Here is a 27,397-nt window from a genome sequence, read left to right on the forward strand (position 1 = left end):
ATAAACTTGTTTGGCTCAGATGGTGTCAGCATGTGTGGCGGCGCCCTGGTAAGAAGTACCAAGACAACTGTCTCTTGCCTACAGTCAAGCATGGTGGTGTTAGCATCATGGTCTGGGGACCTGCACTGGGGAGCTGTGGTTCATTGAATTCCAACATGTACTGTGACATTCTGAAGCAGAGCATGATCTCCTCCCTTTGGAAACTACATCGCGTGGCAGTTTTCCAACATGATAACGACCCCAACGGGGCTTCAGGGGGGCTGGGAGGATGCCACACCCCCACCCCGGGCCTAGAGGGGGCCCAGATGGGAGAGAGGATAAGATTTCAAGTAGCCGGGCCTCTATCACATCCGAAGAGAGCTGGAGAAGGCGGGCCCTCTCCTGGTTGTATCCAGATGAGCATTGTATATGTCCAAAGGCATAGCCTACCATACATCACCCATCATTTTATTCAAGTTTTACATGGGGATTCCAGTAGCAACCTGTGCAGCTCTGGTGAATTTCATGGCCACAAGGGCAGTGCTGGATAATAATGATGGTCACACAAAATATTGACACTTTGAGCACAATTTGGAGATGTTCACTGTGAGCTATTTAGACATTAATGGCTGTGTCTTATTTTCAGAGGACAGTAAATCTGTACAGCTATACAAGCTATACACTGACTACATTATATCATTTCATTTCTATAGAATTGTCCCAGGAAAAGATATAACAAAATATTTGCAGAAACGTGAGTTATTTACAAATGAATGAGAATAGTAATTAAAAATATTATTAATACAATTATAAACAATAGATTTAAAAGAAAAGAAAACAACATTAAAAATCAAATGTAAAAATTTATTGGAATAATTGCCGTTACAGGATAGAAATGCATTAGAGCTTACAGTGTTTTAAACTGAGCTGAAAGCCCTCTCAGATAGGAATGTTATCAGCCCTCATTTAAAAGTGCCTAGTGTCAGGGCTTTTCTAATTGTCTCTGTCAACTGATTCCATTAAAGAGCAGGACAGACAGACACTTTATTGATCCCAAAGGACATTTAGCAATGGAAGGAATATTAACCAAACGCTACTTCTCTGTGTTTACTCTTTATCTTAGGTAAGACTAACTCAGTTTTTTCATTCTGAGAGTTCTTCTCAGCTCATATTACTGCAGCATATCAGACAAATATGCTGGTTCTACACCATGAGCCTATTTATAGACCAGTAATAATACATTAATGTCCATTCTGTTACATACTGAACAGAATTTGGCCAAGAGGAAGTATGCATAAATTAAATAAGAGTCGCCCATGAATTGTCATTCTCCAAGAAATACTGTTTTGTATTTTGACCAAGATGTTTTTTTCCATGCAGGTATGAACTGAACAGTTTCAAGACAGTTCCTGAGAGTCCAACTCAGCTCTCAAGTCTATATATAAGCATTTCATGGTCACCGGTGTCAAAGGCAGTGCTGAGATCGAGCAATAGAAGATATTTTAGAAGAGTCTGAATTTAAATGAATATTACTAATAACCTTAATTAGAGCAGTCTCAGTGCTATTTTGAAAACTCATTTTTTTTATTTAATTTTATAAGTAGCCAATTGATGTTACCTAATCAAAAATATAAGCCTGGTAGTTGGTAATTAAAAAAAAATAAGTATAATCTGATTATATCTGTTTTGATCTGGTAATCAAATTACATATTCCACAAGGCATGGACCTGACCAATGTGCATTTCTTTTAGAATGTTTCTCCTCCAGATGATCTCAGAAGGCACAACTGTGATCAACATGTCTTAACACTGAAAGATGACCTCATCCAGAAGTGGCTGAGCCATGGTCATGGAAGACTCTCACCAGAAATAACAGAGTACAGTACTATCATTGTGTTGCACTTGAAATTGTTAATTTATTTTTTCTTCAGTTTCTCTAGCTATGTCTTTGTTTGTGTTACATACTGAGACATTGAGTTTATTGTACTAATTTTAAGATGTACTATACAAACTTTCTGTGATACTAATCCTTTATGTTTGATATTTCTCATAGCGAGATTGACCTTGTTTTCTCCTCAGCAAGTTGCCTCAATGGCAGTTTTCTATCTTCAAGGTAGTGTATTTTCTCTGTAATGCTGTGATTCAGTAGCTTTCCAGTAAATATACATTTCATAAACACATTGCAAATACAGAAAACACTTTCATTAGTATGACTACCCAAGAATTACATTTCACTAATGTGCTGCAAATGCAGAAAATTATCAATGTATCCATTGTGGTTCACTTCCATGGTGTTGTGACTTGCTTTGTTGTGTGTTTCAAGTGTTTTCTGCATTTGCAGCACATTAGTGAAATGTAGTTCTGGGGTAGTCATACTAATGAAAGTGTTTTCTGTATTTGCAATTCCTAAAGGGGTACGATATCTGTGATGGAAAATAACTGACAGCAGTTTAAAAGACCACAGAGAGACTCACATTCCAGTAAGTGTATGTTTAACTTGGCTGGTTAGTTACCTTTCTGACATACTTAGCTGTATGATAGTTATAGAGCTATGTAGTGTAGTTAGCAGTCACATCTGTTATTAAGTTGGCTTGAAAAAGCCAACTTACTGTTCTACGTAATCTTCTTCTTCTTAAAGTTGCACATTGCTTAAGCAATACTGTTATATACTATACTGTTATCCGATTTATATTATTCTTATTTTTCTTCTTCTTCTTTTTATTATTATTTTGTTTATTTTTCTGCCGTTTCTTTGCCACGTAACTAGTCCCACAGTTTTCGAGATATCGACGCCATTCCAACTCCAGATTGTCCGGCCTGGTTGTGTGATGCATGCTTATATACAGCTTTTTGATCAGATGCATGGATTCTGAACAGCAGCTGAAAATGTGGGAATATTTGTCCCTTTGAAAATGAATGGGGAGGCTGTTGGCAGACTGCCAGACATGATGTTACAATGGCCCCCTCTCTCACACAACACCTACAAACCACGCACGGAGCTCAATGTCTCACCAACTCCCAGTCTGATTCTCAGCTGTTCTGTTAAGGTTTAACTGCTTTTAATGTGGAATTGCACTAAGATAGCACAGAATTTTAAAGTGGAACTTCAATTTAAGGTGGAACTAGCATAGAAATAAATTTATGGTGGAACTTGCATTAACACAGCACTATATTTAAGGTGGAACTGCTATTAACGTAGCACTAAATATGACAGTGTTTAAGGTGGAACCTTTTTAAGGAGGCGCAGAACTTAAGGTGGAACTTCAGTTCACATAGCACAAAATTAAAGGAGGCACAGAATTTAAGGTGGAACGTTAATTAACATAGAAACAAAATTAAGGTGGCACAGAACTTAAGGTGGAACTGCAATTAACCTAGCACTAAATTTAAGGTGGCACAGAATTTAGGATGGAACTACCTTTAAGCTAGCACTAAATTTAAGGTGGAACTTCAGTTAACATACCACAAAATTAAAGGAGGCGCACAATTTAAGATGGAACTTTAACATAGCAATGAAATTAAGGTGGGGCAGACCTTACGGTGGAACTTGAAATGACATAAATTTAAGGTGGCACAGTGTTTAAGGTGGAACCTTTTTAAGGAGACACAGAACTTAAGGTGGAACTTCAGTTAATATTGGACGAAATTAAAGTAGGCACAGAATTTAAGGTGGAACGTTGATTAACATAGCAATAAAATTAAGGTGGCACAGAACTTAAGGTGGAACTGCCAAAAACCTAGCACTAAATTTAAGGTGGAACTCAGTTTAAAGTAGCCCTAAAATTAACATGCAACAAAATTTAAGGTGGAACTTCATTCACAGTAGCACCTAGCAACAAATTACCATTGATCATGGATACTGCAGGTCTGCTTTACAAATTTTTCGTAACATTTCAACAACTATCAACACTTTTCAACCATTTTAACATTTTAACAACTATCAACTGGTTTCAACCAATTTAACATTTTAACTAAATCAATGTCTTACCTGCTCCCAGCCTAATTCTCAGCAGTTCTCTTAAGGTTTAACTGCTTTTAAGGTGGAATTGCACCAAGATATCACTGAATTTTAAGGTGGCACTTCAATTTAAGGTGGAACTAGCATAACAATAAATTTAAGGTGGAACTTCAATTAACATAGCGCTATGTTTAAGGTGGAACGGCTATTAACATGTCATTAATTTTAAGATGAAACCTCAATTAACACATTTTTTGCTATAAGGTTGAACTGCTATTAACATAGCACTAAATATGGCACAGTGTTTAAGGTGGAACCTTTTTAAAGAGGCACAGAATTTAAGGTGGAATGTTAATTAACATAACAATAAAATTAAGGTGGCACAGAACTTACGGTGGAACTGCAAATAACCTAGCACTAAATTTAAGGTAGCACAGAATTTAGGATGGAACTCTCTTTAAGGTAGCCCTGAAATTAACAGGGAGCAAAATTTAAGTTGGAACTTAAACAAATTACCATCGATAACGGATACACCTTCAAACCACGCACGGAGCTCAATATCTCGCCTGCACCCAGCCTAATTCTCAGCAGTACTAGCACACATTATGATTTTGTTAAGGTGGAACTGCTTTTAAGGTGGAATTCCACTCAGAATAGCACCGATTTTCAGGTGGAACTTCAACTAGCATAACAATAAATTTAAGGTGGAACTTCAATTAACGTAGTAGTAGACTTAAAGTGGAACTGCTGTCAACATGTGACTAATTTCAACTTGGATCAGATATTGAAGTAGACCTTCAGTGCACGTAGCACTAAATTTAAGATAGCACAGAATTTAAGGCGGAACTTCATTTAACATAGTGTTAAATTTGAGGTGGAACTTCTATTAACATATCACGAAATTTAAGGTGGAATATCAACTAGCATGACAATCAATTTAAGGTGCAATGTTAATCAAGACTGCGGTAAATTTAAGGTGGAACTGCTATTAACATTTCACTAAATTTAAGGAGGCACAGAATTAAGGTGGAACTTTATTCAAAGAAACACCTAGCAACGTATTAACATGCATCATGGTTACTGTAGCTTCTGCTTTACAACTTTTTCGCAACATTTCAACAACTGTCAACCGTTTTGAACCATTTTAACAACTATCAACAGTTTTCAACCATTTTAACATTTTAACTAAATCAATGTCTCACCAGCTCCCCGCTTAATTTTCTGCTTTTAAGGTGGAATTGCACCAAGATAGCACTGAAGTTTAAGGTGAAACTTCAATTTAAGGTGGAACTAGCATAACAATAAATTTAAGGTGGAACTTCAATTAACATAGCGCTCTGTTTAAGGTGGAACAGCTATTAATATATCACTAATTTTAAGGTGAAACCTCAATTAATATTCTAAAAAATTTAAGGTGGAACTGCTATTAACATAGCACTAAATGTGGCACGGTGTTCAAGGTAGAACTTTAACATTGCAATAAATTTTAAGTGGCACAGATTTTAAGATGGAACTTCTTTTGAGGTCGCAGAGAACTTGAGGTGGAACGTTAATTAACAGAAACAAAATTAAGGTGGCACAGAACTTAACATGGAACTTCTTTTAAGGTGGCACAGACTAAGGTGGAACTGCTATTAACATGGAATTAAATGTTACTAAATTTAAGGTGGAACTTCAATTAACATAGCATTAAATTTAAGTTCGACCTGTTATCAACATGTGACTAAATTAAACTTGGAACAGAAATTAAGGTAGAACTTCAATGAACATAGCACTAAATTTAACATGGCACACAGCAGTTAATTAAAGATGGCACAGAATTACTCAATAGTAACATTTAAACCGGTTTAAAACACTCTACAGCGAGCAGGTAACATCAGTTGAACCATATCTACAGCTTTAAACCTCAATTGTAATATTTAAACAGGTTTAACACACTCTACAGCATCAGGTAACATCAGTTGAACAATATCTACAGCTTTAAACCTCAATTGTAATATTTAAACAGGTTTAACACACTCTACAGTGATCAGGTAACATCAGTTGAACAATATCTACAGCTTTAAACCTCAATTGTAATATTTAAACAGTTTTAACACACACTACAGCTACCAGACTACATTGGTTTAACCATTATCTACAGCTTTAAACCTTTAAAACTTAAAGATGAAACCTTAATTAACATTGCAAAAAATTTAAGGTGAAACCTCAATTAACATAGCAAAAAATTTAAGGTGAAACTGCTATTAACATAGCACTAAATGTTTAAGGTGGAACTTTAACATAGCAATAAATTTTAGGTGGCACAGATTTTTAGATGGAACTTCTTGTGAGGTCGCAGAGAACTTAAGGTGAAACTTGACATAACATTGCACTAAATTTAAGGTGGCACAGTGTTTAAGGTGGAACCTTTTTAAGGAGGCACAAAACTTAAGGTGGAACTTCAGTTGACACAGTATGAAATTAAAGGAGGCACAGAATTTAAGGTGGAACTGCAAATAACCTAGCACTAAATTTAAGGTGGCACAGAATTTAGGATGGACCTCTCTTTAAGGTAGCACTAAATTTAAGATGGAACTTAGTTTAAGGTAGCCCTAAAATTTACATGGAGCAAAATTTAAGTTGGAACTTCATTCACAGTAGCACCAAGCAACAAATTACCATTGATAACGGATACTGCAGCTTCTTAACAACTTTTTTGCAACATTTCAACAACTATTAACAGTTTTGAACCAGTTGAACATTTTAACAACTATCAACCGGTTTCAACCAATTTAACATTTTAAGTAAATTAACTGGCTTTTTCAAGCCAACTTAGTTCGTTCACAAACGTTCCTTTTCTAGTTGCTATTTGAAGTTTTACACTGGCGTTCTATAGCAAATGCTCATTACGATGCAGTGATAATAATAATCTGTTAAAATAAAGTTAATTTTACTGGTGAATGTTCATGCTTCATGGAATTTAAGTTTGTGTCATCACCTTTTGATTGTTCTCTGGAAATATTTTCATTGTGTTGTGACTAATTTTGCAGCATATCTGAACTTTTATGTTTTCTGTAGGATGTTTGTAAAATGTAGCACTGGTGTAGTCAATTTGGTGTGTTTTTTTTTTTTTTTTTTAAGTTTAAAAACTCATTTTTCATTATGGGTGCACCGATGTTCAAATTCTGGGCCAATGCTATGACTGGTATTTTCCATACGCAAGTGCTGTGACAACAACCAAGTCTTTAGTTCATTGCATTTTGTTAAACTATCCCCTTGAGATTCTTTTTTGGTGTCTAGTCCTTACTGTAAAGGTAACTTAAAGATTAACTGAGAAAAAGAAATTAAATCACAACTGTAATCTGCATTGTTCATATGTCTGTATGACCGCACATACAGGCAAAAGGGAGTTGGATTCTGTCACGGAGACTGAATTTGGCACAACATTGGCACTGTTCACTTCCTCAGTGCATCTCACCACGCCACTCCACATTTTGCCTTTCTTCTTCTTCTTCTTCTTTCGGCTGCTCCCTTTAGGGGTCGCCACAGCGGATCATCTGCCTCCATCTTGCCCTATCCACTGCCTTCTCTAGTTTCACACCAACCATCTCCATGTCCACCTTCACTACATCCATAAACCTTCTCTGAGGTCTACCTCTTCTCCTTCTGCCCAGCAGCTCCATCTCCAACATTCTTTGACCACTATTCCTCCTCAACACATGTCCAAACCATCTCAACCTGGCCTCTCTGGCTTTGTCTCCAAACTGCTCCACCTTCACTGTCCCTCTGATCTGCTCATTTCTAATCTTGTCCATCCTTGTCACTCCCAACGAAAATCTCAGCATCTTCATCTCCACCACCTCCAGCTCAGCCTCCTGTATTTTAGAAGGAGCCACAGTCTCCAAACCATACATCATAGCAGGACACACTACTGTCTTGTAAACCTTCCCTTTCACTCTTGCTGCTATCCTTCTGTCACACATCAGCCCTGACATCCGTCTCCACCCACTCCATCCTGCCTGCACCCTCTTCTTCACCTCTTTTCTACACTGTCCATTGCTCTGGATGGTTGACCCAAGATATTTGAAGTCATCCACCTTTACGACCTCTACTCCTTGCATCTTCACCTTTCCACCTGCCTCCCTCTCATTCACACACATGTATTCCATCTTGTCTCTACTGACCTTCATTCCTCTCCTCTCCAGTGCAAACCTCCACCTCTCCAGATTCTCTTCCACCTGCTCTCTACTCTCACCACAGATTACAATGTCATCTGTAAACATCATGGTCCATGGAGCCTCCTGCCTGCCCTCATCTGTCAACCTTTCCATCACCATTGCAAACAAGAAGGCGCTCAAAGCTGATCCCTGATGTAACCCTACCTTCACCTTGAAACCATTTGTCACTCCAACTGCACACCTCACCACTGTCTCACTATCCTCATACATGTCCTGCACCACCCTAACATACTTTTTAGCTATACCTGACTTCCTCATACAGTACCACAGTTCCTCTCTTTGCACCCTGTCATATGCCTTCTCTAGATCCACAAAGACACAATGTAGCTCCTTCTGACCTTCTATGTACTTCTCTACCAACACTCTCAATGCAAAAATTGCATCTGTGGTACTCTTTCTGGACATGAAACCAAACTGCTGCTCACTGATCTGAACCTCTTGCCTTAGCCTTGCTTCAACACCTCTTTCCCATACCTTCATGGTGTGGCTCATCAACTTTATACCTCTGTAGTTACTGCAGCTCTGCACATCACCCTTGTTCTTAAAAATGGGGACCAGTACACTGCTTCCAACATTTTGCCTTTATTACATTAAAATAAATCCATATCAAGTCAGAAAGCCACAATAGGTTTTACATGTGGCTGATACCAAGAGTGATAAGTCACACTCAACACCTTATTCTATTCAGTTAATACAAGTAGAGTGTAAAAATTAACTTGAGCCAAGCTTTTATTTCTCTCCCTGCTGGTGACTCAGGTGCCAATGTAATTGCAGCACCATTAAAATTTAACGAACACTTGAACAAGAAGCTGGTGATAGTCATTTATATTTTTATAGTTTTAATGCAGTTTTTTTTTTTGATAAGAATATATTGTACCTAGAGGGTTATGTACAGTTACTTATGTGTGTACCTGCAGGTTTTGCTTGTGTGCACAATCCTGTGGGAGACATCACCTTAACAATAATAGTGCTCTCCCAGCATACAATAAATGCATCATCAAATATGGTTTGAAATATCAGCCAAATATAAACATCAGCCGAATTCTAAGGATGCTTAAACCAACACAAATACCAGCTCACATTTCTTTACAGTGGTGATGACAAGAACCTGGGGTTGCAATACAGCCATTTCCAGAACAATCAGTGAGCATACACGTATCATCCGCAGTTTTTGAATGTTGGTAATATTAAAATAGTGGTACAACTGAAAACAGTATAGTTTGTTTGGGTACTGTTTTGCCTTACAATGCCCTGCATCTATCTCTCTGCCATGAATGATTTAAAAAAATAAAAATAAGTATTAGGCCAAAACTTTATCTCAAAAAAAATTATAAAGTAGTGTCTTAGACATTATGCGGCACGTTGATAATGATTTCATGTAAAAACTTTTTGTAAGGATGGATTTAGAGGTATTAAACACTTCAGATGTCTGAATTCTATCACCACTGTGAACAGTTCTGACTACGTTTTTGTAAAAGCATTTCATGTCAAACCACTCTGAATGATTTTTTTTTTATCTTAATAATGTAATTATGTAGATATTTTTGAAAAATTATAGGAATTGTAGAGAGAATTTCCAAAGACAAATATCAGAGAGAGGATAAATGACGACAAACTATAAATATACATTCTCATCTCTCGTCTTGTAATGTGCTCAGGCTGTTCATCTTAACAAAATAATTACTATGCAGTCATCTGTTTCTATGTTTTGTAATGCTAATTTGTGCTATTACAAATTATGGTTATGGGCACAAACATGCTATAGAGTAATTAAAAATCTAAAGTAATCAGATCTGTTGACCTGCCATTTTTAATGAAATAACGTGGAAAATTATTTTGCAGTCATCCAGATCACTATTGCACCAGCAGTAAATGCTCAGGGGTGGATGCGAACATGGCTCATATCCTATTCCATAGGCTCATCCAGCATGATTATCCACATATCTCGCAGCAAGTGAGTATTTCATCCATCCATCCATCCATTTTCTAAGCCCAGTTGCATAATTTATACTCATAAATGGTTGGAATTCAGTTTAACTTTAAATTCTATTCTTGAGATTCATGTTGTGTGTTTTTGTTTTTTTTTGCAGGTTGCTGCCAGTTTGGAGAAGAACTTGATCCCCAACCTCAGTAGCTCTCCTCCAGATATAGAAGCACTGAGACTCTACCTCACGCTTCCCCAGTGCCCTCTTTTTAGTAACCCCAGCACTTACATCACTCTTGCCATCCCTTTTGCTAAGGCAGTTATCAGCCTAAAGGATGCTCCTCTCAAGGTGCTTGGTAAGCATGACGGTTGTGAGGTTGTGAGGTAATAGTGTTTGTTTTTGAATGTTGGTTCTTCAGTGTTTTATAATTTTAGGAGATGTCCTGGCTTTGGTTATTTTCTTCTTTTCCTTTAAATAAAAACAGTCATTACATAAAGTATTGTCCACAAGTCTTAGATATCTAAATTATATATATAAAGCTAATTGTTTGGGCAGTAAAATTTTTTTCTGCATTCTGGGCAGTTTTGAACAGGTGGAAGTCTGTATCATATATGAAAATTAGAGACACCCTGAATATATTCTAAATGTACAATATTAAAATTGTATCAAATGTGTAAATTATGTTTTTAGGACAGATGCTACTTATTTTTAAATAATAAGGTTCTGACAACATGAAAAGAAGTAATGATTTTCAAGGAACACAAACATTACTCGTAATTTGTTTTTAAATATAAAACTAGTGTGTTAAGTGTCTACATGATCAGAAAGTGAAATTTGATGCCTTTATATAGCATTTTTTATTAATGTATTTTTATGGTGTTTATCTCGTTTTAGGACAAATCGTCTTTTTCTTATTCAAAAAAGCATTACTCTTTAAGTATAAATGTCAGAGCTAAATATTTTGTACAGTGCAGAGGTAGAAATCATTAGTTTAATTTTTCTTCAGTGAGGCAGAAACCAGCTACTGTAATAAACTGTCCCAGCAGGTCAATATAAAGGCAATGTGAGGTTTTGTTTTATATCAGAAATGTGACCCTAATGAGCCAAAATATGTTTTGGGAGAAAGAAAAAAAAGTCTGGATGAATGAATGAAATTACTGTTTATATTGTAATTAAGACGTCATCATTTCAGATGTTCACTATTTAATTACCCTTAGGGTTAACATTTATAATATTTAATGCAATATTAGTTTTTAAAAAAATGCAAGGAGACAGGCAGAGTTTCAGCAACATGTTTTCATTTTTCACAGTTTTATAAACTTGGACAAAAATACAAACTTATTATTAATCATTATAATTGTTAAATATTTCTTAATATTAAGGATTAAATAAGCAATTGTCGAGTCATGGCAAAACATTTTAAACAATGCAACAACTCAGTTTCCTCTAATAGTTAATAACTGTTTCATCACAATTTCATGAAATACCTCTAACCCATCATGTTGTCATATCCTATATCATTTTTTCAACTAAACACTATAATACTGTCCACCTTATGGCTCCACTGCCTCTCTTTCTCTTACCTCTACCTCACTGACCTGGAGAAAAAGAAAACATATTTACCATGTCAGGGATCAGGGTCATCACAAAAATAAAAAGAGACAAAAAAGTTAAGTATGGTTCCACTGACTAGCTAAAGGCTACATTAAAATATAATTTTACAATGATTCTATAATCATTAATATTTTAATACAGAGGTACTGATCTTTCTACAAAAACCCAAACTAATGCTAACATTAACAAGCTAGTGTTACCTGGCTAGCGTGGTAGCTAACAATGAATATATATCTCCTCAGCAAGGTCTTAAAATGTGCCCCTTTTTTCCATAGTCTGAGCAGTGCAGCGACATGGCAAAGTAACCCAATTTGTATGTATTTGAAGTTCTAATTGGCTCGCTGATTGAACCTTATAGAAAGAAGTTTAACTTTGCAGAAAGAACCTTTTTGTTTTGTAGATTCAAAAATGCACACTGAAAAAAAAAGACATCACATAATATTTGTCACACAATAAGAGTATATAACTTAAGTTTGACAAAATTGTACGGCACTTGGAATGAACCTTAAAATTCCAAGGGGGCAAAATTGCACAAACTGGCAGTGTGGGACACCTACATTCAGCGTTTAAGCCTCAAGTCATAAAAATTGATGTGCTAGTTTTCTTGCCAAAGAACAGGCCTGGGTCATAATTAATAGAAAGTAGTCACATATAAATCACAATATTAGTTGGAGAGTTGTTCCCCCAAAGAGTTGATCACTACTTTGTGTTTAGTGTGTTACCTAAAGGGGAATTTCACCATTCCTTTTTCCAATTTACTGCATAATCGATCTTTAAAATATAAACAAAGTTGTTCAGTGTAAACTTTGAGAATCGTTTGCAGTAGTGGAGATGGGAATGCAGTGTCTGAATAATTTAATGTCTCTGGATGCTCCTTCACAGAAAGCTACTACATGAAATGGTTAATTTATTGTTTGATGTTTTAGACATTGTTTTACAGTAGTTTTGAAAAAGTTTTGGCCCAAAAATACTTATTTAAAATGCATTAATCAAGAGACATATGTAGGTTCACTGGTCATTTTGGATTTTGAATATTTGTGTTGTTCAGTTTGTTCAATAAAATAAGTTTTGTTTTAATAAATGTTTGATTTGCCCTCCTATACATAGACTAAACATACATTCAGTGTTTTTTGCACCGTGATCAATAAATGTAAGAAGGCATCATTGATAAAGTTCTCATTGTTTGTGGTGGGGTTTTTTTTTCTTCTTCTAAACAGGAAATTGGTGGTCTCAGATTGAACCGGCAGTCTTCCAAGGACTTGTGGAGCTGTATAAAGAGGTGGTGGTTTATTTGCTCCATATGCAAAAGGTTGGAATTCCACCATCTGAGCATAGGATATTTACCTGCTTCCTTAGCACGTGCCTCAAATTTCTGGACATCCTGCACTCTGTGAGTATTGTGAGTGGCACAGATTGCATGTTTGCAATTACAGTTGCATGCAAAAGTCTAAACAGCCCTCATCAAATTACATGTTTTGTTGATTTTCTAAATGAAAATAAGTTAATGCATTCTTAACAGAGATCGCATTTAAATATGACCGTTTTCTGTAAGTTGTAGTGCAGAATTGCTATTTGTTTGATTAAAATAACTAAACATTTAAATGTGCAATAACGTTTGCACTGTATATATTTATTTTTTCCCCCTCAGTGTTAAATTTGTATTTAACACATTAATAAAATTTCACTCAGAAAATGCGCTATGTAATTTGACCAGTGCGCCCAAACCTTTCCATAAGTCTGTGTGTATAAAAACAGATAAGTGATGTATTTTTGATACTTAGCACAGTATAATTCCAGTTTTTAGGTTGTAAAAGTGAGCACAATGAACAAATAAACTTTAGTACAATAAACAAATAGTACTTTAGACAAACAGTTTAAATCAGTGTTTTTAATGCTATGAAACTAATTTATTTTGTTGCAGACAAGTGTCCTGTTCAACTTCTTCAGGACACTGAAAACTGGAAATAAAAAAGAAATTGTACCATAGTTATGAACAGAGCTATAGAATATTTTAAAACAACTTTAAAATCTGTACAACATTGAGAATTAAGATATGATAAAATTAGCTTCCAGAATTCATCATATTTCTAAAGTGAAGATTAAATTTTAAAGAAGATAAGTTAAAAATACATAAATAGATAATCACTATAGTATTTATAATTTCATTTACTTCTTATTTACAGAACTCTTCAGGTATTGAATAAAACGTAAAAATCCATTTTGATTGTTCTATATAAATCCACAGTTGTTTATATTAATATAGTTAGTATAGCAAGTTTGAAATGCTACAATATGATGGTGTAAACCTGCAGACTTGTAACAGGAACACATTCCATTTTTATCAACCAGAGCTGCACTTTTACTATGCCTAGAAATAATCAACTTTTTGTGTAAACCAAGGCCTTCATTACTTCTTTACTTTTTACGGCTGCTATCATAGAGAACAGTTAAACTCAATCTTAGCCCTGGAGGTAAATTATGGCTTAGTTGTTTTCCACATATAGTGTATAGAAATTATTTACACCAGCTTTAAGCAACCTTAGTACATTGCCTTTCAAAATGATCATATTGCAATTCTAGGTGAATGAACGAGGTGGCCAGATCATTCAGTATGACAAATTTTATGTACATGAGCTGGAAGAGCTGGTTGACATCAGGAGTGATTATGTTACTTGGATTCAGCAACAGATGTTCTCCATGGTAAGTAAGGCCTGATCACTGTGATAATTCTGTGGTTGATACCAATTTTAAGGGGCTAAATTTTCTGATAATTGATAATACTGGCTGATAAATACTTGTAAAATTGTGTTATATTCTATTATTCTCATACCAAAGGTTGGGTTTTGGATATGCTTTACATGTTTTGTTAGAAAAAAAAAAACTTAAGATTTCTGATATCTCCATCAGACACTAATGGTTAGATCAGCATTTAAATTGAGATTTTATTTGCACATACCATAAGGTTCATAGGTACAGTTACTTAAGGACATACATACTCATGGTTAACATGGGTAAAAAAATAGGAAGAAAATGACTGTTTTGGACCATGCCTCAAGTGAAGATATGAACACTGCCATATTTGCCAGAACTTAGACATTTTCTGATTTAAGCTTTATGTCACTTGCTCTAATTGAAGCACCGGTGTAACCTGGGACAACCAGAAATCAACAGATGGAACTTGAGGAGTTGACCATGAAAGTAAAATACTTGGCCAAATGTACTATTATAAAAAACATATGCTTTATTTCATTGTCAAGTAGAGATTTCATATCAAAGTAGCATAGTAACAAAGCAGGAAAGAAGACAAGGCAAGCCTTCATGGTGAATCTCCTACCATCCGTCCATCCATCATCGTTGACCGCTAGTCCAGACAGGGTCGCGGTAGCAGTTGGGAGAGCAGAGAATCCCAGATGACCCTGTCCCCCGCAACTTCCTCCAGCTCATTGCCGGGGACCCCAAGCCACTCCCAGGCCAACTTGGAGCCATAATCCCTATAGCAGGTCCTAGGTCGACCCCGGGGTCTTGTCCCAGTAGGCCGTGCCTGGAACACCCCCACCGGGAGGTGTCCAGGGGGCATCCGTATCAGATGCCCAAACCACCTCAGCTGGCTCCTCTCAATGCGGAGGAGTAGCAGCTCTACTCTGAGCTCCTGATGAACGAGCTCCTCACTCTATCACACCCGCCACCCGACGAAGAAAGCTCATTTCTGCCGCTTGTATTCGCGATCTCGTTCTTTCGGTCATTACCCACAGCTCATAACCATAGGTGAGGTTTGGGATGTAGATCGACCGGTAAACAGAGAGCTTCGCCTTTTGGCTCAACTCCCTCTTCACCGCTACAGTCCAGTACAGTGACCGCATTACTGCTGCCGCCTGTCCCAGCCTACGGCCGATCTCACGATCCCTCTTCCCGTCACTTGTGAACAAGACCCCAAGATACTTAAACTCCTCCACCTGGGGCAGGTCTTTTCCCCTTACCTAGAGTGGGCATGCCATCCTTTTCTGGGCCAAATCCATGGACTCAGACTTGAAGATGCTGATCCGCATACCAACTGCTTCACACTCAGCTGCAAACCGCTCCAGCGAGCGCTGGAGGCATCCACGTGATTCCACCAAAAGAACATCATCTGCAAATAGCAGAGACACGTAATGCCCTCCTGACCCCAGCTATGCCCTGACACTCTGTCCATGAATATCACGAACAAGAGTGGAGACAGAGCACAACCCTGGCGGAGTTCAACGCTAACACTGAAAGAGTCTGACTTAATGCCGAGTATACAGACACAGCTCTCACTCCACAGAGATTGGATAGCCCGGAGTAGTAGCCCCGGCACCCCATACTCCCGGAGGACCTCCCACAAGATATCTTGAGGAACACGGTCATAAGCCTTCTCCAAGTCCACAAAAGACATGTAGACTGGGTTGGCAAACTCCCATTCCCCCTCAACAATCTGTGAGAGTGTGAAAAGCTGATCCATTGTTCCATGGCCGGGACGGAATCTACATTGTTCCTCCTTAATCTGAGGTTCAACTATGGGTCTCCTTTCCACCACCTTTGCATAGACTTTCCCAGGAAAGCTGAGCAGTGTGATACCCCGATAATTGGCACACACCCTCCGGTCCCCCTTTTTAAAAATAGGGACCACCTAGGACGTCTGCCAGTCCTAGGGTACTGTTCCCGAGGTCCATGCAATATTGCAGAGGCGTGTTAGCCATGACAGCCCCACAATATCCAGAGCTTTAAGCATTTCTGGACGAATCTCATCCATCCCCAGTGCCTTGCCACTGAGGAGCTTACCAACTACCTCAGTGACCTCCACCAGGGAAATGGAACTTGACACCCCAGAAGCCTCTGGCTCTGACTCCCGTGAGGGAGGCACGTCTCCCGGATTAAGAAGTACCTCAAAGTGCTCCTTCCACCGACCGACAATATCCTCATTCGAAGTCAGAGTTTCTCCACCCTTGCCAAATACAGCTTGGGCGTAGCCACCCAGACCCCTCCTGAGTTGCCGGACAGTTGTCCAGAACCTCTTTGAGGCCTAATGAAAGTCTTTTTCCAAGGCCTCGCCAAACTCCTCCCATGCTCCCATGGATTTTGCTTCTGCCACCGTTGCAGCTGCCACCTTTTTAGCCTGTCGGTACCTATCTGCTGAATCGGGAGTCCTTTGGGCCAACCAGTCCCTAAAGGCCTCTTTCTTCAGTTTGACGGCATCACTCACCACCAGTGTCCACCAGGAGGTTTTGGGTTACCGTCCCGACAGGCACCCACAAGCTTTTGGCCACAGCTACGCCTGGCAGCTTCCACAATGGAGGTTTTGAACAGGGTCCATTCAGACGCCATGTCCCCTACCTCCTCCGGGACGTGAGAAAAGCTCTCCTGGAGGTGGGAGTTGAAATCATTCCGAACAGGGGCCTCCGAAAGTCGTTCCCAGCACACCCTCACTAATTGCTTGGGCCTCCCGGATCTGGCCATCAGTCTTCCCTGCCATCTGATCCAACTCACCACCAGATGGTGATCAGTTGACAGCTCAGCACCTCTCTTCACCCTAGTGTCCAGAACATATGATCCCAAGTCAGATGAAACGACAACAAAGTCGATCATTGACCTTTGACCCAAGGAGCTCTGGTACCGTGTACACTTATGAACATCCTTGTGTTCAAACTTGGTGTTCGTTATGGACAATCCATGCCTGGCACAGAAGTCCAATAACAATTCACCATTCGGGTTTAGATCGGGCAGGCCGTTCTTCCCAATCACGCCTCTCCAGGTCTCCCAGTCATTGCCAACGTGAGCATTGAAGTCTCCCAGTAGGACTATGGAGTCTGTAGGCGGGACCCTTTCCAGAACCCTGCCCACTCGCTCCAAGAAGGCCGAATTCCTCTTTGCCTCTCTGCAATTTTAATTCGCATTGAGGCAACCCTCTCGTCCACCGGGACAAACTGCATGGTCACCAGCCGGGGAATTGTGAGTATCCCCACACCCGCCCAGCGCCTCTCACCCTGTGCAACCCCTGAGTAGGAGACCAACCCTTATCCAGGAGTTTGGTTCCAGAGCCGACACTGTGGGTGGAGGTGAGCCCAACAATATCTAGTTGGTACCTCTCAACCTCCTGCACAAGTTCCAGCTCCTTCCCCCCCAGTGAGGTTACATTCCATGTACCAAGAGCTAGTTCCTGCTGCAGGGGCCTAGGCCACCTAGGGCCTCCCCGCAATCTACCACTGCCAATATGGCACTGCACCGCTCCCCCCATGCTGGACCTTGCGGGTGGTGGGCCCACATGGAATCTCCTTACAATAAAATTGTATCTTGTTACATCACCAAAAACAGTGCATATATGTACCTCTTTCCCTTTTAGATTTAAAGCAAAGATTTGAGCAATCTAAAGTGATCTTATGAAGGTGAATTGACATAGATCTTATTAATAACTTATTTCATGAAAAGATCTCAAGCATATTCTATGCTTTAGACCTTCGCAAATCAATTTCCAATTATCGTCATTCATGTTCATGTCCAAGTCTCACTCCCACATACCCCTCTAACAAAGTAGAGAAGATGTATATACATCAGGCAAGTCCTTTCAGGCCACAAGAATCTCCTCTATCTCAGTCAACTCTATTCTCAGTTTACCTCCATCTTGCAAGGATTTGAGAAAATGTTAAATTTGCTAGTATTTAAAAAAATTCTGATTTTAAAAGACCAAATTGCTCTCAGATCTATGAGAAAGATTTCAAAATGTCTGAAAATAAATGAGATATTTGGATGAATCTGGAATAACTCCATTTAGGGAGTCCTATATTCAAGAACTGATGGGGGGGGGGTCAGGATTATAAGCAATTGTAGATAACAATGAAAGATGTGGGGGAATTTTAAGATATGACTAAACATCTCTCCAGGCTAAGAGTGTTTTGGAGACCACAAAGCTCTCTTGAGAGGCACTGTAGCCTGCAGAAATCCTGTATAAATGGTAGGAACTTAATTGATAAAGGTGAGCAAAGAGCAGACTCAATATTTAACTACAAAGATCATCATCCTATCATTATACCAAGTGAGCATATTCTTTATCTGAGCAGCCTGGTAGTATATCTGAAAATTAGGTATGCCAGCTGCTCCTCTGTCTCTTGGTTTCAATAAATTTGCAAATTTGCAAAGTTCTGGGTCTCTTATGATTCCAACTAAACCTGGAAAATAACTTACTGAGACTAATAAAAAAGGAAGCATCTAAATAGTGGTGGTTAGATCAGCATTAATGTATCTTCCAACCCAAAGATGTGTACTTTCTTTACTTGATTTATTATGTAGTTTATAACATAATGCTCTCTTATTATACCCTGAGCTTTTGGTTTGTACAGAGCAGTGGTTCTCAAACAGGTCCTCAGGGCCACCCAGATAGTCCACATTTTTTTTCCCCCAAATTTCAGCAAATAGGGATAGAACAAAAAAAAAATTGGTAGACCTGGATGACTAGATTGAGAACCACTGCTACAGAATACATATTCCTAAAATCTTCCATTTCTATTTTTTTTTTTTTTCTGAAAACACAATAGGTAGTAGTCCCTCCTGCACCTTCACTACACTACATGAGCCCAGTCGGCCTAAAAGGGGTGCGGTTGTGCAGGCCAACTCCAAAACCAAGCGTTTTAGAGACAATTTGTTTCCTGATTCCTTGGGTCAAACCAAATTTGCTATTTAGATCTTTTTGCTCTGCCTCTAAGATTTTTCATATATTTGTATAATATGCGAAATCTACTGTTGAAACCCTAGGGTTTTCACTCAAACCTCATGTAACTATGTTGACTTTTCTGCACAGTATGGCTACCATATGCTAATTAACTTCATAATTATTTAAAAATACTATAACTGGACAATCCTTTATCCAAATATTTTAAAACTTTATAGGCTTATTCAGTAGTAGATTCTGAGGTATTCTATCAATTTTTGTGTGCATACATCAATTGAGGGCACCATACATTGTAAACAGTTTCTTAGCAATTGTACATCCAATCAAGCAGTCACTTTTTGAACTGTTCTTTGGGTTTGATCAAAACTTTTGAAATTGACCTAGAAACACACTGTGGCCAGCCTCTCTAGGGAAAATATAAAAAGTAAATATATAAATAAATATTTTTACTCATTGCAGCCATGATATTGTTAGCTTAAATTACTTGAAAGTAAGACTGTCGCTTATTATACCAAGGACAACAGGTCAGTCTGAACAAAACTGGGTAAACATCTTTGTTGAAGTTCTCTGATCAATAATCATAACATAGCTAATCCACTTTCACTTTGCTCCTCTATGCCAAATGTGCCTCTCATGCGTGCATGGAGCAAAAGCATGCATATCAAAGGGGTAAACATGGAGTACCAATCCACTTAGCAAATACAACTGTGACAGAAATTTTGCTATTAGTCATGTACTTTTAAGGTCTAAATTGACAATCTTTTGCATGTTCAACAAAACTCAATAGCTTATTACATACAAAACGAAACATACATCATGTTTAAAGATCACTGCTCAATAATTATGGCAGATGAAGGCCTCCAACTTCCTTGCATGTTTAATCATCTCTTTGTACATAAGGCCCAAATTGCATTTGGCCTTATTACACCTAGTTGGCTAAACCTGGATAAGGGTTTATTGTGTTGAAGCGTGCTTGATCCCACAGTTTGCTGCTTGTGGCTGTACTTCATATATTGTTATCTTTTTACTTGGACAGGTCATCGATTCTCAGGTCATTCTGTGCAAATACCCATTTATATTTGATGCCCAGGCAAAGACCACACTGCTCCAGACTGATGCTGTTATCCAGATGCAGGTGAGTGCTGAGTCCTGGACCCAATAAACCACCTGCAGTGCTGAAAAGTCTGAAAACAATTTGCTTTGTTTATTTATTGCTTTTCAAGATTATCATTTATATGTTTGTATCTGTGAGAAACATAAAAGCAGATTTTCTTTTTTATTATTTTGTTTTGGGTTTTGGATTCATAGGAGTAGCTCTGGAGATCTCTGGTTTTGCAATAAGTGTCCCAACTTTCTTTATTTCTTTCTTTCTATTTATGTATTTATTTTAAGTAAAGGGGGTGGAGTGTTGGAGTTTGCTGTTGTTGTATTGTTATGTAAGAATGTAAGAATTGTTATTATTGTTATTAAATGCCATCAAATCAATTCTGCATCTGGGATATTGTTTTTCCAGAATGTCCTGTCTTCTGTTTTTGATTTTTGACTTTTTAATGGCTTGTCCATGATTCTGTTGATTGTATCCATCTATGTAATTGGTTACCATTCTCTTTTCTTCCACTTTTACCTTCAACTGTTCAAAACATAATTGTCTTTTCTTCTCATATCTGCACAATAAGAGAGCTTCAGTTTGGTTATCTGGGCTTTGACACATGAGGCTTGATCTTGGTCAAGGATCCTTTGTCTGTTTCTTTTCATCCTGTCTAGCTTTCCATTACCTGGACAATTATGATCTCTGTTTGTAAAGATGTCATTACATTTGAAGATCATTAATCCTTGTTCTGCAGTGTGATAATTTGTGTTGTATTTCTTGACTGCTGGATCCTATGTTGTTAATAACTGATGTGTATGCAAAAGCTGTCCACCACATCTACAACTTTACTTTCAGTGGTAAAATTAATGGTTCCTATTGTTATAACTATACTTTCCTATTGTTATAATTGTTATACAATTGTTTTCTACAAATTAAACTATTAAAAAAATAAAACAAATAATAATAGTGTTGAAAGACTTCATTTGAAGACTGAATTACAGATTTGTCTCTTTTCTGATCAGATGGCTGTGGATCAGGCACAAAGACAGAACTTCAGCTCTTTATTCCTGTCTGGAGGGGCAGCGGAGTCAGTTAACCCCTGCCTCATTCTCATCGTGCGAAGAGAAAATGTTGTTGGTGACACCATGGAGGTCCTAAGGAAGTCCAAAAATGTTGATTATAAGAAGCCTCTAAAGGTATTGATAGCATTGTCTTGTTTTAGGTTAGGAGCTTTAATGTTTCCTTATTAGTTCTCTGTGATGTACTAGCCATTAGTCTTAAATGGGGAATGCCACTGATTTTTCAAAATTTCTTCATAATTCAAATGTTAATGTATGAAGAAAGTCATTCAGAGTGGTTTCACATGAAATGGTGTATTGTAGACAAACTTACAGAGCCACATTTCTTTACTGTGGGAGTAATAGGACCAATGTGTACAACATGTCCACAGCAATGCCTTTAACACAAATATATCCTGAGTATATATCAACCCCTGAGTAGGAGAGAGACTAACCCCTATCCAGGAGTTTGGTTCCAGAGCCGACACTGTGGGTGGAGGTGAGCCCAACTATATCTAGTTGGTACCTCTCAACCTCCTGCACAAGTTCTGGCTCCTTCCCCCGCAGTGAGGTTACATTCCATGTACCAAGAGCTAGTTTCTGCTGCAGGGACCTAGGCCACCTAGATCTCCCACTGCCAATATGGCACTGCACCACTCCGCCATGCTGGACCTTGCGGGTGGTGGGCCCACATGGCACAAATATACAAATATATCCATTTTATTAAAATCTTAAAGCTAACCATACATGTGTCTTCTGGAATTCTGCACACTGTGCAAAAAAAAAATCAAAATGATGCTATATTTTAAACAGATTCAAAGTGTTTAATCATGTTTATGTGGTCTGATGTTATTATATTTTGTATATGAATTATATTCTAATGGTTGTTATAAATGTGTCCAACAAAGCTACTTGTTGACATTTTTGTAATGGAATAATTTCTGATGGGGAGGCAGTATGTACACATCTGCAGATGTTAATTTTTGAATGACTATCGTGTGGGACAAAACTCATTTTTGTGCTGCTCTGAGGTGATCTTTGTTGGAGAGGAGGCTGTGGATGCTGGAGGAGTACGGAAAGAATTCTTCCTCCTCATCATGAAAGAACTGCTGGACCCCAAATATGGCATGTTTAGGTACTATGAGGAGTCCAGGCTCATCTGGTTTGCAGACAAGGTAAATATTTGGCTCACAGTTTGAACATAAAATTAAAATCTTAATAGAAAAAAATATTTTGTGAGGTTTGTACATAGTCTTGATCAGGTTTGTCAACTTGGTTACAGACATTTGAAGATGTTGACTTATTCCACCTCATTGGAGTCATTTGTGGATTGGCAATTTATAACCTGACTATAGTGGAACTGCACTTTCCTTTGGCCTTGTACAAGAAGCTCCTAAAGAAAAAACCCACATTGGAGGACGTAAAGGAGCTCATGCCTGATATTGGCAGGTCAGCATCTATGAGTCCTGATTTTTTTTTTTTTTTTTTTTTTTTTTTCCCTTCAAATTTTACTCCAGATTCTAGACTTTGAACAGTATGGTATAACTTTTGTCTGTTTCTATATTGGTGATAGAAGTCTACAACAATTGCTAGACTACACTGAAGATGACGTTGAGGATGCATTCTGCTTGAACTTCACAGTAAGAATAGTTATACAACACATTATAGTACACAGTAACTACTATAAGTAAAGGTTAATGTGTGTATGTATCAGACTGCACCTAATCCTTTTGAAAAAGTTTCAAGTAATCAGTTCGTTTTGATCAGTTTTAGTTCAATTTTCAATAATCAGTGGATTGATTTAAATAAAAGCAGAAACACAAGCAAAAAAAGAAAATTAATCAGAATTTAAAAAGATGTCTTGAAATGTTTTAAGATATACATAACTTGTATGACATAACAATACATTGTGATTTCTTGCTTTTGTTTTATGTAATGAAGTTTGCTTTAGTCATCCCACTGCAGGTTTATTTGAAGTACTTTAGGCTGTAAGCTTATCTGAATATCTTAATATCTCAAGAATCAGGCAGTGTATTCATAAACATTTAATGTAATACCTTTGTATGATATAGCTTTTATAGCTATTGAAGTAATTTTATTGTAAGTGGAACTCACTAGTATAGTACACAAATCAACTTAATAAAATACACACCCTTACCCTGCTGATATTTTTATTTGGAAAGTGCCAATGCGTATTAAACATTTTTCAAGCATTATAATTTTTGCCTTATTGGTATATTAAAGTGGTGTTTCCAATTCTTCTCTGAACAAATTTCCTAACAGTGACCCCACAGAAATCTTACCAGAAAATAGAACGCTATCTTGTGGATTTAACAAATTATTTGCATTTTTCAATCAGCCATTCTTTATTTAACTTGGAGTACACTGAGGGAGAACCTCATTTAAAGTAGTCAGGCCAATATGGTAATCAGGGATTGAAAAAATGTGTTGTAAAAACATATAAAATGCAAATAAAATCTGTCAAATCAGACTAAACAATTAAGTGCGACAATGTAATAACTTAAATAACTGTTCAAACAACGATAAAATCTAATGAATGGATTTTTATGAATAAATATGTAAAACAATGTGCACCTAAAAAGTAAAAGAAATCAATGAAAAAGAAGTAAATGGAAAAAATAAAATAAACAAGGTAAAGTTTATGAACAAACTTTAAGTTGACTTGAAAAAGCATAAAAATAGTGGAATAATGTTGATATTTGCTAAAATGTTGCTTAGATATGTGGTTGCTGTTCGACCCAAGATGTTGCAAGGAGGTTGCTATGGTGTTGCTAGAGTTGATTGCTATGGTGTCCTGAGTTGTTGCTAAGGTGTTGGTAGCTGTCCACTGGTGCCTTAAATCTACTGCTACTGTCTGTATGTACTGTATATGAGTGCCTTTTGAGAGATTGTGACATTACTTTTGGTAGTTAAGTTGGCTTAAAAAAGTCAGCTTGCGCTTCTTTGTAAACTTATTATTGCTGTTCTGTGCTTAAAAATAAAACGCTACACCCATGAAACTTTGCAGAATCATAGGACCTATACTCGATTAGATTGCTTGTGATTTTCTGAGCGATACGACGTATGTTTTTCGTAAAATTATTTTCCCCCCATAGTAAATGAATGGCGGAATGTTTGGGACGTTCAAATCTGACTGCCAGAATTGTTGTCACAATGCACATCTCTCACACAGACACTCATACACAGTGCACACAGACTCACACACAGACAGCCTAACAATAACAGCACAAATAATACATTTAAGGTAGCACTGCATTTAAGGTGGCACTACATTTAAAGAGGAATTGCATTTAAGGTAGCACTGAATTTACAGTGGCAGTGAATTTCAGGTATCAGTACATTTAAGGTGGCACTAAATTTAAGATTGAATTGCATTTAAATTAGTAGTAAATTTAAGATTGCAGTGAATTTAATGTGGCACTAAATTGAAGATGGCTGTGAATTTAAGGTGTCAGTGAATTTAATTTATGATTACATATAAGGTGGCACTGAATTTATAGTAGCACGTGGAAACTGTAGCAACCGCCTAGCAAGATTTTATCAACACTTTAACAACCGTCAATAGCTTTCTACTATTTTGTTTTAACACAAAAAACTGAACAAAGTAGTTTGTTCATAAATTTTTCCTTTCTAGTTAGATTTGAATGTTTCAAACATTCCGGCATTCATTTCCTATGCGTAAAAAAATCTGTTGTTAAACATCAGCGGCACAAAAATTGTACACCAGATTAATTTACAAAAGCACAAGCACACTTTTATATTCAGGTATAGGGTCTGTGATCATACAAAGTTTTGTGGTTCTATGTCAACCACTGTGGCATGAGAAAATGTTTACATTTTGAACTTGGCATAAAAATAAGAAGAAAATTACTTTTTTTTTTTTTTTGACAACACAATAAAAAGGATAATAAAAGGGACATAGCAACATATCAAAATCGTATTTAAAGTAAACTAATATCAGATAAAACAATTTCAGGCTGGTTAGAGTCTAAAAGTTTAAAATGTTCACATGACACCCGCATGTGAACAGCATTGTGATGGCCCACTAAGGTCCCCACATGTAACATCAACATGGGTTGTGTGTGTTGGGTATTGGAGTGTGCTGGGGATTTCATGTAGTTTAATGCAGTTTGTAAATGTAGCTTAATGTGCTCCACATAAGTATAGAAATACACCGTTATTTATACTATGTATATAGCTCTCTGATTCTTTGTAACATTTCTAACACTGCTCATATCTTGTGCTAATGGTTGCTAATTTAACATCGTTAAAATGTATACTTTTCTATGCTAGGAGTGCACACTAGCAAGAAGAGTCAGACCATGGGTTGGAACAGTTTTAACACTTTATTGAGCTCACCGGATGTGTTTTGCCACCTTCTTTGTTTGTTCCCCAGGAACCATATCTGCAGCGTGGGTCAGTGGGTGGTACTTAAGAGGGAGCATGTCTTTATAGACATGCTTGGAATTCTGGGAAATGTGGACTAGACTATCTGGAACCTTTCTAGGGGGTAAACCAGAAGTACTTAGAGAGCTATGTGAATAATGTGTAAAATTACTGTTTTTATACCTAATATTGAAATATTATTTTGTGTGTTGGGAATGTGCTATGAAATGGGAAACAGCGTTATTAAGCTAAATGTAATCTGTTAGTTACTGTTGGTGGAGAAGGTACCTTGTGGATTGTTTATGGTTTCACCCATGTTGTTAAAAGTGGCCATGTTTCCCTGTTTTGGGAAAAAAAGGTGGTTTTTGCCTTGCCAGAACCTTGTGTCCCTGTAAGGGGTAATAAATGTTCAAATTGACTCCTTGTTGTGCTCCTTTGCTTTTGGTCACACCCTGACAAGCATGGTGCACTGCAGCGAAAAGGACATTTTCCCAGTTCAGAAAAAGCACCTGAAGGGTAATCCAGTCAATGAAATGAGTCTGATCAAATGCAGTGTTTACACTGAGCATTTTTGTGATGTACCATTGCATATGGCCAGTAAGTGCTTTTATAGATAAAAAGAAGCCAGTATGTCTCTCTATGCACAGCCAGAGATCACCAGCCAACCTTTTAATATAGTCCGTAGCAATAGGGAATGTAGGGGTCGCCAGTAAAAAAAAAAAAAATCTTGAGAAAAGTAGTGTAGAGCCTGCATATCCTTATACATTAGCATAATCCGAAATAGACAGTAGTGTTGCTTCAGCAATGTTTATCTTTGTGTGCATAGGGAAAACATTTTGTTTTGATCCAGGAGGCCAAGTTGCTAACATGGTGTTTAAAAGTAAAAGTAAATTTGCCATCTGCCCATATCCGCATAAGATATATTTGTATTCACTGACTCTTTTAATGTCCGGTCCCTTCAGGGTTGTGATTTTAAGTGTTAAAATCAATATTAGAGGCTTTAGATGGAGCATAAATTCAGATTTCTTAACATTTAAGCCTAGTTTATGATTATAAAAAGCCAGTTGTAGGACATTAAATTAATGCTGCAGTTTGTATCAATATAGTACCAATATAATCAACCGAGCAGTACAAGATGATGTCACTGGCATATAAATATCCTTGCAATTGACAACAGAGGTGGCAATGATATAAATATTAAATACTCCTGGTCTAAGGATTAAGCTTTAAGGGACCCTCTCAGTACTTTGTCCCAGGGCCACAGATTGCTTTCTGTCGGAGAGATGATTTCTAACCCCAGGGTTTGGATGGTCATGAAAATCATAGAATATAGAACTTTGGTTTTCCAGGTCTGAAAAAGTCACAGAAAATAATTCTATGTGCTGAAAAGGTCTTGGAATTTCCCTTCACCCCTCCTCATGTGGTTCGTCTTCTCATTGCATTTGAAGCACTGAAAAGTTGAGATCACA

At 37.5% G+C, this 27,397-nt stretch overlaps 1 protein-coding gene across 6 annotated transcripts in view; it reads left to right on the plus strand.

The window, feature by feature from the left end:
* Positions 1-27,397, plus strand: part of herc4 (HECT and RLD domain containing E3 ubiquitin protein ligase 4) — a 67,230-nt gene that overhangs the window by 30,344 nt on the left and 9,489 nt on the right. For 2 of the 6 annotated variants that reach the window (XM_017722813.2, XM_017722815.2), the window contains exons 10-20: positions 1,731-1,855; positions 2,032-2,091; positions 9,999-10,110; positions 10,247-10,436; positions 12,913-13,085; positions 14,276-14,395; positions 20,410-20,508; positions 21,486-21,659; positions 22,553-22,696; positions 22,804-22,970; positions 23,095-23,161. In XM_017722813.2, the coding sequence (XP_017578302.1) occupies positions 1,731-1,855; positions 2,032-2,091; positions 9,999-10,110; positions 10,247-10,436; positions 12,913-13,085; positions 14,276-14,395; positions 20,410-20,508; positions 21,486-21,659; positions 22,553-22,696; positions 22,804-22,970; positions 23,095-23,161 (1,431 nt within the window). Of the gene's footprint in view, positions 1-1,730; positions 1,856-2,031; positions 2,092-2,390; positions 2,459-9,998; positions 10,111-10,246; positions 10,437-12,912; positions 13,086-14,275; positions 14,396-20,409; positions 20,509-21,485; positions 21,660-22,552; positions 22,697-22,803; positions 22,971-23,094; positions 23,162-27,397 lie in introns of those variants that run through there. The other 4 variants (XM_017722814.2, XR_005130280.1, XM_037538355.1 and 1 more) reach the window with 4 other exon arrangements.

Source organism: Pygocentrus nattereri, chromosome 5 (genome assembly GCF_015220715.1).
Source record: "Pygocentrus nattereri isolate fPygNat1 chromosome 5, fPygNat1.pri, whole genome shotgun sequence".
Lineage (NCBI taxonomy): Eukaryota > Metazoa > Chordata > Actinopteri > Characiformes > Serrasalmidae > Pygocentrus > Pygocentrus nattereri.